The 13,808-nt window shown below is 37.0% G+C and overlaps 2 protein-coding genes across 2 annotated transcripts; both read right to left on the reverse strand.

The window, feature by feature from the left end:
- Window positions 1-1,941: 1,941 nt before the first annotated feature.
- LOC130408043 (olfactory receptor 146-like) lies at window positions 1,942-2,880 on the reverse strand. Its single transcript, XM_056731449.1, has one exon. It carries the CDS (start codon window positions 2,878-2,880, stop codon window positions 1,942-1,944), a length of 939 nt encoding a protein of 312 aa, XP_056587427.1.
- A 6,688-nt stretch (window positions 2,881-9,568) lies between these two features.
- LOC130408042 (olfactory receptor 146-like) lies at window positions 9,569-10,498 on the reverse strand. Its single transcript, XM_056731448.1, has one exon. The coding sequence runs from the start codon at window positions 10,496-10,498 to the stop codon at window positions 9,569-9,571; it is 930 nt and encodes a 309-aa protein (XP_056587426.1).
- Between the last annotated feature and the right edge of the window lie 3,310 nt (window positions 10,499-13,808).

The following is a 13,808-nucleotide window of genomic DNA, read 5'->3' on the forward strand; positions in this document are numbered from 1 at the left end:
GATAGGTTACACATAGGTGAATCGATGGGTACTGAGTTTTGTATTTAAATTGTATTTGATTTGTTTTATGTGAGAGCTGAGTATTGTGTGTGTGAGCATGACTGTAGTGTGACTGTGAAAACAAGCTCTGCATCTTTTGATGGTCATTGCGTATACATGTAACTGTTGACTGTAGATAAAGGGACAAAGTATACACATATAAGCTCTATAAATAAAGGAACACAGTTTAAATGTATAAGCCCTTCAAACAAAGGGACACAAATATATCTGCACATTAGCCCCATGTGAATAAAGAGATTACTTCCTTGAAATCATGCCTGTATAGGTTATTGTGCCCATTCTCTATTATTGTAATAAAGTGTTTGTCTATTTTTATAAATAAAATACTGTAAATCTAAACGATTGGTTGAAAAATGATGTATTAACTTTAGCATTGAGGAAGAAGTGGGTGATATTGATGTTTGGTATTATTTAGACAAAATGGTATCACACTGAGAATCTGTGTTAACTTGAATACTTGGGGAAAAAATGTACAAAGGAAGAATTTTTGAAAAGCTGATCATTTTGAAAAATGGTTTTGAGTGGAAAACAATTCACAGTGAAAGATTTGCTGTAATGAAAAATTATGACTGCAACTCCTGTAGAACTTTTGGGGTTAACTTATCACTTGTGTAGAACGTATAAGATCTCTAAAAATGCAAGAAATGGTGGGTAGTTCGTGAACAAAAGCCCATTCATAAAAGTTGCCATTGTACCAATAGTCAGGCTCCATGGGATCGCTTTGATGCTTAATGTAATATAATTTAAGTAGATGAATAACACATTATCAAAACACAGCTTGTTCACTTAAAAATGGGAAACGGGAATGAATTTAAGAAATGATACGAAAAAAATCTGCTTTTAGTAACATTATATTGTCTTATAATAATTTTACTTTTGTATTTCTGATTTATTGGCCTCTAGTCCAACTGTATTTACACTCTTTAATCCAAAGTAACTTAACTTCAGTCAGGCTGTACATTTAATCATGCTTGTTCCAATCGAAGACATGACCTCTTTGTTATCAACGTAATGCCCAAGTAGTGCATCATTATGAAATTGATTGTTTTTCATTTTTACTTACCAGAACACATGATGTTTGTTCGCTCTTTTTGTACATGTTGAGTTTCAGTTTAGCACTGCTAATGGCCATTTAGTGGGTTTTAATAAAATTTTCACTTGTACAACACTGCCATTATTATTGGTTTGTTTATTTTGCACATTAATAAAACAATAGGCTTACAGTAAATAATGACATCAGGAGAAACGTCATATTTTATTTACAGATCATACATTTATTAAGTTTATTAAACTATTGAATTGATTATATTTATGTGCACATATAAGATTTCGGGGGGTTTTAAGATGTCTGAGGTCTTTTTGCCTTGTGGCCTCTGGCCAGTATCCTGTAAAAAGCTCCTTTTATGGTTTTCAAACAGGGATTTACTGTTTGATGTACAGAAGTTCAAGAACTAGTTCAGTTCAGTCATATTTTCAACAGACTTAATGAAAAATAAGGAAAGAAACTTTTCTCAAAATTCGTTTAGGTTTCTACAACATTCATGCAGTCACAACACAATGACTCAAGTAATGTAGTTTAACACATATATGTGGGTGTAACATGATTTAAGCTTTCACAATATTTTCCCTTAAGTAAATTGGACAAAATTCTGACGCAAAAATTCATTATTTGCGTGTACATAATATAATCTTGATCAAGACTCCATAATCCATATGGAATATGTTCACATATTTAATTTATATGTAAATATTTATGAGACATTTGTATATGGAAAAAAAATAATGCTAGTGGTATGTTCCCAATTTGCACGTTTGATTTGAAAATCTCATCAGATCATGACATTGACGGCTTAATTTTATGATAGAAAAAACATGCTAACATTATTTAGTATATACTTTATTCCTAAAAATTTTTAAAATGCTATGTCGTATTTCTTTAGCTTGTAAACCATATATTAAAGGATTCAAGCCTGGTGGTATAACATGGATCATTACGCTTGATAACTTTCGGGTTTCACTGTAATCAGGGAAACGATGAAGAACAATGATGATGAATCCAGATATCAACATGATTAAATATACCGCCAAATGAGTGAGACAGGTTTTTATGGCTTTGCTGTTTCTTAAATTGTTTTTGCTTTTTATGCAAACGATCGCTATCCTGAGATATGTCATTACTGTACACCCAATTGAAAAGGTAAATAACACGACAGTAAAAGCCAATCCATACACATTATTGATCACCACATTTTCACAGGACAGTTTAAACAGTGAAGCATTGTCACAGAAGTAATTTTGTATGACTGATCTGCAGTGAGACAGACGTGCAGTCAGAGCGATCAGAATCCCCACCATCACAAAAGAAACACCCCAGGCTCCTGCAGATAATTTCATAATCATTTTGTTTGTCATTATTGACGAATATCGTAATGGATTGCAAATGGCCACATATCTGTCAAAGGCCATGATCATGAGTACAGTGTGAGATGAAGTCCCATACAAATGAGAAAAAAAAGCTTGAGAAACACACTCCATGTATGTGATGTAACGCACGGAGGGATCAGTTAAAATATTCTTCAAAATGCGTGGTATAACAACAGTTGCCCCAATCACATCATTCAGTGGTAATTGACAGAATAGAATGTGCATCGGCTCATGTAAACTTTTTTCTGCCAAGATCTGAATCACAATCCCAATGTTAAATATCATTATTACCACATAAGCAATCAGAAGAAAGATAAAGGCAGGGTGGCTTGACTGAGGTGTAACGTTCAGTCCTTCCACTAAGAGTACGCTGTATCTAAATGTCAGGTTGTCCATCTGTGACCCTAAAGGAAAACATAGAAAGGGAGATTACAACATTAATATTTTTTTAAAAGTACATTGTCTTTTTTTAACATTAGTAGGCAGCATATTTTCTGATATACAAACATGACACATAACAGTGTAGAACTGTTTTCTGGCTCCTGTTAAGCCTGTGATCTTTTCAACAGAATCTTATAGAAGGACATTAATAATAATAATATTTTTATTAAACTGAAAATATAATCCTAAAATAGTACGAAGGAAAATTATTGACACATTCGAGAGTTGTCATGTTACCCAATAAATATTGGTGGTCGCTTTCCAATTGTGTATAATTTGGGATTTAAGTATGTGACGATATATTTCCTCAAAGTGGGTTAGATAGTAATCCTGACATTCAAGAGCTCATCCTGTGTGTCTCCGTGTAGTGTTTAGATACTGTGACCTGGCCATTTTATAAGACAAAAACTTTTGTCTTGTCATCATATTCCTAAAAGTAAACTCTCTTTTCTGTGATTGGAAATCTGTTGACTTGTTTTTTTTAATACACTAGGGGCAGTTGTTTTTCGATCAAGACACCTGTATTAAAATTAGTATAAGGCTTAAGGGCAGGGGTGGTTCTTGTGTATGGCAGATTATGGCAGTTGCCAAAGACTGCTTTAAGACAAAACAGTGAAAACAAAGTGTGTATACTGATGCTCATTAAAGATGATAAAAACATTTTTGACTCCAGCATATTTTTGGCATGGGCGTCAGAAGCATCAACAAATAGTTTTTAGATCGCGATGCAGGTTTGAATATGGCACAATTGCCAAACTCGCAAATCTACATTTTCACAGGTATTTGTATTCAACAGAATGAAGAAATTATTTGAAAAATGGCTTACAGGTGTTTAGTAAAAAAGTGTATTGAAACGTGAAGGGTAGTAAGTTTTTATTTTCCCAATTAGTTGGGATCCATTTAATAATTTTGATATTATGGACCTTGTTTACCTTGATGTGTCAAAACGGAATGGAGCTCAATTTCTATGGCTTAAATAGGTAGAATAGAGTTAAATTAATTAGGCATGTCTCCAGTGAAATGGATTTTACTGACGGCGCTCTGAAAAAGGAACAACATATGCCAATAAATTGGCAATTATAATATTTTATTGTAACAGTCACATAACAATTTTAACTGTGTTTTTATGGTTTTAAAAGGTACTGTTTGTAATCTGTAAGTCTTTCTGCATGTTCATGCATTCTTTCAGTTTCGTGGATTCTTGCACACATGTTGTTTTGATATGTTATAATATATGGTTCTGTTGCTTTGGAATGTCATAGTTGTATGGCCAGAGGACATTTCAAACTCTGCCACTCCTTAAGAGGCGATTCACATTCCGCGTCTAAAACCGTGCTGAAAACGCAGGGCGCACTGCTTTCACCTTTTCCCAAAGCACCTAGGAGTTTGAGCCCCCTAGAGGCCTGCCATCCTTCGTGGTCCTCCAAATTTGAGTGTACGGAGGGTTTCTTTCAGAAAGTCGCTGGATTCTCGAACCCACCGCGCGAGGGCGTTTGCGAGCCAATAGAGATCCATGTGAGGCAGGTAGCTGTTTGTAAAGATCAAATAATATTTATTTTCTTATCTCACCTAGCCTTCTTGGTATCTCTTTGAGGGCCACGTGATGCAACTTTCTGCAAAGTTTCAGACTTCCGGGGACTTCTTTCATAAGCTCATGTTGGACACCGGTACAGTAAGACCCGATGTACCCTAGTACCGATGGACCCTAAATTTGCGTATGTGTCTCATCACGAGTCTTTGGGTTGGGTTCTAGACGTCCATGTACGGCACGGAGGACTATGAACGATCCTGATTTGAAATCTTTGCTTCCTCACAGGCCCCTTATTTGTTGCCTAAAGTATGAAGTCGGTATAACCACGTAAAGTCCTAAACTGACAATTTGGGGACGTTATGGGCCTTGTTTTAATATGGAATATTTTTCAGGATTCTTTTCCGATCGCACAGCCTTTGCATATATGATGCGTGGGGTTGTGATGCACGAGTGTTCGAAGACTTGTTTTGTTTAAACAAAAAGACCTGAGCAGAAGGTTTTTTTAGGAGGATAAGCATTTGTGGCCTGTTAAACTGCTAATTTTGCGTACAGAGTAAAATAGCACGTTTGAGGTGCTTCCGGTTTAAGTAACTGTAGATTTGGCATCAAAAAGTTGCTTTCAGATTTAGAAAATGACCTTTTACAGTACGGTCCAATGGAAGCCTACGGGGCAACTGTCAAATAAGTTAACACTGGGACTTCCTGTGGTTTTGCTGAATCAAATTAAGTACCAGTCATAACTTATTTGACAATTGGTCAGTAGGCTGCCAATGTAGACATCTCTTTGCAAATTTTTTTAAAAATCTCTAAGCTGGCCAGTAACGGTCCCATAAACCATGTGCGGCCCCCCGTTTCTACCGTATGTCCAAAATTTCAGGGTCCAAGATGCTTCAGAAGTGTGTCTTACGGAGGACAGCAATCATATTAGATTTTGCCTGACACGCGAAGTTATGTAAACTTTTCTATGGAGATCTGAATCAAAATCCAGAACTTATTTGCTTTAATAAATATACATATTGGATCAAAAACACATTTAGGACAGATGCATTCACTGAGGTTCTGTTTTAAGTTACGCTGTATCTATGAATATCACTTTACACACAACACACAGACCCGCACCAAATGAAACCATGAACTTAGTGGCATTTGAGATATCAAGGCATTTAAAGGCGCAATTGCAGTCTGAAATACCTGCTTATTTTTACTTTGAAATACTTAAAAAGATATGTCAAATGCCCAGTGGGTTCTTTCATAAACATGTAAGTTTCATTAAGTGAACACGATGTAAATAGTTAGTAAGTACATTATTGGATTCCATGTGTTCCAACAGCCAGATATTGTCACGGTTCTACCTATCATGTTTGGCTAATTCTTGGTCTTGAGGCAGAACCAAAACAGAATTCCCTGTTTTATGTGGGGAGAGAAGTTTTTGGCCTTTTGGCCTTCCATACTCTCTCCCCGAGTCTCGTCTGTTCCCGCCCTTTCTGTCTCGTTAGCTTTCCCTTGGTGTTTCATCTGTGTCACCTGTCCCCTATTAATTATCCTGTGTTTGTTCCCCTATTTATACCTCTCTTTTTTCATTGTCCTGTGCTGGTTCGTTGTGTGTACTTCGGGTTCCTTGCTGTGTATGTACTTCGTAGTTCTAGCATTACATGTACCTTAGAGGTTAGCCTGAACCTCTTGTCTAGTTTCTTGGAGTTATTGCCTGTCCTCATTGTTCTTGTTTTTCCAGTTATTGTTTTATCCTAGTAAGTGTTTAAGTTCAGTTTATGTATGTGATGTTTTGCTCAGTTTAGTGTTGGTTAGTTCTCTCCTGTTATCATGTTTGTTTGGTTTTACCCCATCGAGGGTCTTTGTTTTGTGTTTAAATAAAGTTTCTGTTATTCTCGTCTACACTGCTGCCTCTGCTTGGGTTCTTCCCGTGCCTAATCCTAACAGATATTCCTGGTCCTTTTTATATGAATAAAACAAAAGAAAAAGAGAGAATCACTCACTGCTCTTGACTCCATAACATTCGTAGCTTTTATGGATGCACGATATTATCGGCAGGCAGATATCATCGTCCGATAATGGCTTATAAATTAATTATCAGCATCGGCCCGATACAGAAAATAACGCATATGCCTCGCCCATAGGAAGCTGTTTTGATTTGTGTTGCGTCTATTTGCGTGTTTGTGCTGCATATAGTTGTTTGAATGTAGAAAGTAAAGAAAAATACAAAAAACTGCATTTAAACCTACATGCAAAAAGAAAACATACTTAATAAAATGAGCAAAACGCAACGTACAGTGAGTATATTGACAGTTTGTGTAATATAACAATATTGCTTATTTTGTTTTACATGTTTTTAATAAGAAAAACAAGCATAGGCCTACAGGGTAGGTCTATTTTTCTCTGGTGAAAGTGTGTTCAACAAGCCGACATTTAACAAGCCGACAGCGGAGAAACCCCCCTGACTTTATTGTTGATTATATTGGTCATTAATAAAGTAAACAGGCTTGATACCTTCAAGCCGACTGTTAAGATCCTAAAATATTCCCCGCGCAACAAAGACGGAGCAATTATAGTGCTATAGTTATTTCTTTATCAGCACCACATTTAAAAAATGTATTTGTCATTCACAGCAGTGAATGACTTGTTAAGCTTTGAATTTGCATTAATAGATAAGGTAGGCCATTTTTCAACTAAGGTGAGGAATCACATCGCATTTTACAATAAACAAAAAAGGCATGCGTGCAAATTAAATTACAGTATGTAACGTGAAGGCGACGACGCTAGTTGAAATCTCAGGCTTTTAGGTATAGAAAAAGGCGCCAGTCTTATGTTAAGGCAAAATTCATTAACATTAGTTGAAGTGAAATGTAACGTACATGTTCATGTTTCAAGTTGTTCAAGAACAAATATGAATTTAACAATCGCCAGGAACAAGTTATAATAAAATATTTTTTGTTAATCATTTATTATTAGGGCACTCCATCCAGGGTGTATCCTGCCTTGATGCCCGATGACTCATGAGATAGGCACAGGCTCCCCGTGACCCGAGGTAGTTCGGATAAGCGGTAGAAAATGGATGGATGGATGGATTTATTATTAGGTTGGTAATTGTTATACCTAATGTAAGTAATGTTAACAAATTCTGTGGCTTAAAAGTTTAAAAAAGAAAGGTTATTGTGAAGTGAGCCACGCATAACACGCTATCCGGGCATCCGGTGTTAAATTTAAAATAAGTAAACTAGCTTGCAACCTGAGTGGACAAAGATTTAGGAACACGTACAAATTATTATTTTTATTTTTGTGTAGTATAAGGTCATCACAGTTGAAGCGAAGATGCGTTAAATAAGAAGTGACTAGGTCTTCGGTAGCAGTAACTTGTGGTGACGCAGTTTATTCTTATGAAAAATAACTATATTATTATCGCATTTTCAATATTCGAATAATAATTGCTGACTTGTAGAAGCAGCACATTCGCCCATTAACCAAGTGTGCAAAGAAATACATCTCTGCGCACTTGAGCCGCGCAATGCCTATTAACGTTTTTAACTAAAAACACAAAGTAAAAATAAAGTTAAATCCTGACAATTGTCCATCGGGAGTAGAATTTGAATTTGAGCTCACGGGTGATTTTCGTCTGTGCACTCTGCCATTTTGTAGTCTCCACTTCAGAGACACCATCCATCCATTTTCTACCGCTTATCCGAACTACCTCGGGTCACGGGGAGCCTGCGCCTATCTCAGGAGTCATCGGGCATCAAGGCAGAGTACACCCTGGATGGGGAGAACATGCAAACTCCACACACAGAAGTCGGAAGCGGGAATCGAACCCCCAACTCTGGAGGTGTGAGGCGAACGTGCTAACCACTAAGCCACCGTGCCCCCCTCAGAGACACCATTGCATGAGCAAGTCTGTGATCTCTTTAACCACTGCTCTGCTTGCTTCTTTAATTCATATGCACCAAATACATTTTCCAAACGTTTTTAAATTATTTAGTTTATCCTCATTTCAAAATGTGATAGGGACCGTCGCTGAAGTGACCAGGCTATGCCCCCTTGATTTTTCCCAGCCAATTCACATGAACTGCGTATAAATAAAACGCGCTGTGCAATATCGTGTAATACGCACGCCAATGTTCGATTTTGCGTGCATACAGTACGCCTATTTTTGCGTGCACATGATACGCCAATTTTGCGTGTGTGCATATTAAACAGCAATTTGTCTCATTAACCGGTCCCCTACCCAAACCCTAAACCTGTAGTTAGCTTACGTGCATATTCTAACCTCTACCCTAACCCAAACCCTAAACCTAACAGTATTATTTTAAATATTTCAGTGTTTCCTCATCATGTACGTTTAAAATGCCAGCTCTCCACCCAGGTACAAGCAAACATTGGAGTATCATATGCATGCATCATATGCACGCAAATTCGAACTTTGGCGTATGTATTAGACGATAATAAAACAGCGTGTTATTTATACGCAAATTGATGAGACCAGGTTGTTTTTTTCCACTGGCTCATTGGTGGTGCTTGTTTAGCTTAAATTTGCAACAAAAGCACGTTGGTTGAAAAAAAGCTGTCCAGCACCTGAAGTTTTTAGCTGCGTAAAAAACGCCCTGGTTGATCTACAATTAATATCGGCATCGGCTTAATTGAAGTGGAAATTATAAGCATATCAGATATCCACAAAAATCCCATATCGTGCATCAAGCTTTAATAAAAAAATCATACAATGAACAATGTTTTAATTTTTTGTTTGAAGCACAAAATTGGTTAGGAGTTGGAGTACAAATCTGCCCCTAAAAATGATAATAAAACATAAATCACTTGCTTTTTTTGATGCTCTTTATGTTTCACCATTTGTGATTTGATTTGTAATATGTACAATAATATATGTATAACCAATAATTAAGTTAAAAGAAAAAACTGCTGATCTTATTGGTTTGGTGAGTTCAGATTGTGTACCCTCTTTCTAGTCATTCCATGATCAGTGCTTCTTACATATTTGAATGTACATCATAAACACTTATGTAAAGGTATATTTCTCATTTAAAAGTCATTCATATAAAATTGTCATTAGAGTGACTGACAACAAATACATATGCTAATGAATAAAATCTACTTCTTATACGTAAAAAGTTTAAAAACCTTTTGTCTTATTACTTTGGCCTGCAAACCATATATTACAGGATTCATGCATGGAGGTATAACATGGAAAAGTATACTAGCAACTTTTCTACTTTCAGGGTTTTCTGGGAGACGATGAAAAACAATTGGTATGAGTCCAGATATCAGCATGATTAAATAAACTGTCAAATGAGTGCTGCAGGTTTTTAAAGCTTTGCTGTTTGTTGCTTTGTTTTTGCTTTTGATGCATATCATTGCTATTCTGAAATATGTCACAAACACACTTCCCATTGAAGAGGTAAGTAAAACCACAGTAAAAGTTAATCCATACACATTATTGATCACCACGCTTTCACAGGACAGTTTAAACAGCGAAGCATTGTCACAGATGTGATTGTAAATCACTGATTTGCAATGAGACAGACGTACGGACAGACCGATCAGAATTCCAACCAGCAGTAATGCAACACCCCAGGCTCCTAGAGATAATTTTACAAGCATACTATTATTCATTATTGATCGATATCGTAAGGGATTACATATGGCTACGTATCGGTCAAAGGTCATAATTATTAAGATAGTGTGAGATGTTGTTCCATACAAATGGTTAAAAAACGCTTGAAAAACACACTCCACATAAGTGATGTATCGCGCGGAGGGATCTGTTACAATGTCCTTCAACATGCGAGGTATAACAAGAGATGCCCCAATCACATCATTTATGGGTAGTTGGCAGAACAGAATGTACATGGGCTCATGTAAACTTTTTTCAACTAAGATCTGAATCACAATCCCAATGTTGAAAATTGTTATAAATATGTAAGTGATCAAAAGGATGATAAAGGACAGATGGATGGTCTGGGGTGGAATCTTCAGTCCCTCCACTAAGAGTAGACTGTATCTGAATGTAGCGTTGTCCATCTGTGACCTAAAGAAAACATTCAAAAAGCGTCACAGCACTATCCTGCACATACAGTTAATGTACTAAACACATTACTCTGAAATTTATTTGTGATAATATGTGATGTTTGTTTTACTGTACATTGGCTGTGCTTCTCGGCCAGTTTTGTTTGTCTTGCAAAATGGTCTATATAATTTATATCATTCATTTTATTATACAAAGTGTATATTTTAGTATGAGTATTTATTCTGAAAAATGTTTTACTTACCAATGAAGATACGCACACAGCAGTGAATTCACTTAATATAGTTCAAGTGCCTAACTGTTGCATACCCTACTAGTCTGTGTTACTTAGTGAACATAATATTCAAGATCACACCTGAGTTAAGTTGACCATTTTGTATTTGTCATCAAACCCCATGAGTCTTGTCTCTAGGACAACATTTCAGTAAACATTTTTTGGGCACAACCTAACATTAATCTCTACAAATGGGGAAAAGTAATACATTTATTAATTTATCTGCAGTGTGCAGAAGCTCATTCCCACCATCAAAAATGAAACACCCCAGGCTCCTGCAGACAATTTCACAATCATTTTACCGGTCAATATCATTATCAATGCACGTTGTGAAAATTGCTTCATAAATAAATAGAATAATGGATTGCATATGGCCACATACCTGTCAAAGGCCATGATCATGAGAATAGTGTGGGCGTTTGTTCCATACAAATGTGTAAAAAAAGCTTGGGAAACACAGTCCAGGTGATGTAGTGTCCAGAGGGATCTGTTAAAAAATCTTTTAGTATGCGTGGTATAACAGTAGGCCTACTTGCCCCCATCATACCATTCATTGGAAACTGGCAGAACAGAATGTACATGGGCTCATGTAAGCTTTTTACTGTCAAGATCTGAATCACAATCCCAATGTTAAATATCATATTAAATATGTAAGCAATCAAAAGAAAGATATATTCAAGATGGTTTGACTAAGGTGCTATTTCTTCTTAACCGATGTGAAAGCAGTGAAGTGATGAAGTGTTAAGCAGATGAAGCGGGAAACTCAGAAAGTTCAAGCGCGAAAATAGCACAATTTATTCGCGCCAGTCCGTCTGGTGTGATCGCTGAGTATACTGTAATTAAAATTTGAATGTTGCACTTTCCATCTGTGACATAAAGGAAACATACAGACACAGAGTCACGCACTAACATGCACATTCAGTACATGGAAAGCAACTCTATATTTAATTTTTTTTTCAAAGACATTGTATTGCTGGATTTAAATAGTATTTTTTAGGGATGATACCAGACTCATGTACTCGTACTCGTAATGACACCGATTCCAAAGACTGATACTTCATGTCATATACAACGAGCCATTTGATTTCCGCAATGCGGAAAACGCGGACTGAATCGAGTAATCAAGGCATAAAAACTGAATTTGCTGTAAAACACGGAATGGCATGGAAATGTATTATTTCCTGACAAGAAATTTGCCCTGAACAGTTTACATCTAACGTTAAACGTAACAGCTAACGACATATTCAGATACGGTTTAAATATGTATTCTGCTTGTTTTGCGTGTGTGAAAGAGTGGCGCGGTTGCGGGTACTGAACACGTGATGCTTGTGGTTAGCGCCAGGGTTTCATTGTACGAGGACACAAACTGTTGGACTTTAAGGCGTCCTGCATGTTCAAATATTGAAGGAAGGCAATCTCTAACAAGTATTGAAGTTTATTGGTCAGAAAGTATCAAAATACAGCGCGCTGGGTTGCTGGACAACACTCCTCTGTCCTTCCAAGGAACAACAACCCCCACACAGTGGCGGAGCCAGAGGGCTAGTTGGGGTGGCAATTGCCACCCCAGACGAAGTCCTTGTCACCCCTGTTGCCACCCCGCTGAAAACATAAGACTGTTAGATTTTTACGAACATTTCCCAAATCTCCCAGCGGACATGAATGCATCCTTACGCTGCACGCACAAGTGTGCAGCCGCAGCGTGCTTGTTGCTGCTACACTTTTCATTGGTTAAGCTGACACGCAGAACCTTCGTGACGTGCTCCAAACGGCTCCAAAATAACGCCGACAGCTCACAGGATCGATGAAGAGCATGTTGCTGGTATGTACGGCTTTTATTGGAATTAAATCAAACGAAGTAGTGTTTTATCGGGAAGTAAGGGAGACGTTGCACTTTAGTGCTTAGCATTAATACTTCATGAGCATTACTAGTCGTGAAACTGACTGACTAATACTGTCACGCCTGCGTGAATATGCTTCAAACATGTCGTTGGCAAATGTTCAGCAACAATCACAGACATTAGGTAGACTTATTCATATTGGCACGTGTAATGCAGCACTAATCTTAGTATAACAGACCGTTGTCATGAAAAACAGAGCGTTGCCATGGACGCAGGATTCTAACCGTAGAGACCGAACGGACTATTTTCTTTAGCGGAAGCAATATAAATAGTTTTTAAATCAGTAAACTCCCTTTTAAATCAATATGTTGTGTCAAATGATTTATTTATTTGGTAGGTAGCCATGTAATCAGCGGGATAATGTATAGCGAGGCGGTTGGCTTTATGATGTTTAATGTTCTTTGTTTGTTTTCTATATATTTCCCGTTTGAATAACTGATGTTTATGTTCCTTAGATTTAGAGAATTAAAACAGCAATAAAACAGCAATTCAATAATTCATAAACGCTTCTCAGCTTGTTTTGTAGCTTGTAATCATGAACAATATAATACTATCTGAAAGTAATAATCTAGATCAAGAAACATCAAGGGGCAATAATCCGCAGCAATGATTTTGTTATAATCTTGCAGTCCCATAGAATGAGTATATGTTTTATCAAACATGTAAGATGCTCTGATCCACATCACTTAAAAGACACCTCTGGTGCTGCTTTGCTCCTGTTTAAATTAAGCAAGTTATCATGGTTAAACTATTTTTTCAACATTTTCATTATTTATATTTTATAATGTATTTAATCCAAATACATTCAGAATTAAATTAATGCCATTAAGTTGTGCAGCTGTTTTGTATACTGTACATATGCCACAGGTCAGGGTTACACACAGATTTTCTGCCGTTGTCTGTGGACCCACTGAAATTGCCTTGGCTACCCCCTTGCCACCCCATAAATTAAACTCTAGCTCCGCCACTGCCCCCACAGCACATATTCACAGCATTTATTGTTATTTCACGCCGATCTTTCTTCTGCTGGGGGCAGGATCTTCCTTGTTTTCACCAATCACCAACTTCTGCCTTATCTCGTTCCTGTAAAACACTTCTGAAACAACATTCCAGATACCTCCAGCAACCCCCTAA

Source organism: Triplophysa dalaica, chromosome 19, assembly GCF_015846415.1.
Source record: "Triplophysa dalaica isolate WHDGS20190420 chromosome 19, ASM1584641v1, whole genome shotgun sequence".
NCBI classification, from domain to species: Eukaryota; Metazoa; Chordata; class Actinopteri; order Cypriniformes; family Nemacheilidae; genus Triplophysa; species Triplophysa dalaica.

What these genes read in the sequence shown, in the direction of transcription:
- LOC130408043 (XM_056731449.1), bottom strand. Translation starts at nt 2,880, where the DNA reads ATGGACAACCTGACATTTAGATACAGCGTACTCTTAGTGGAAGGACTG.
- LOC130408042 (XM_056731448.1), bottom strand. Translation starts at nt 10,498, where the DNA reads ATGGACAACGCTACATTCAGATACAGTCTACTCTTAGTGGAGGGACTG.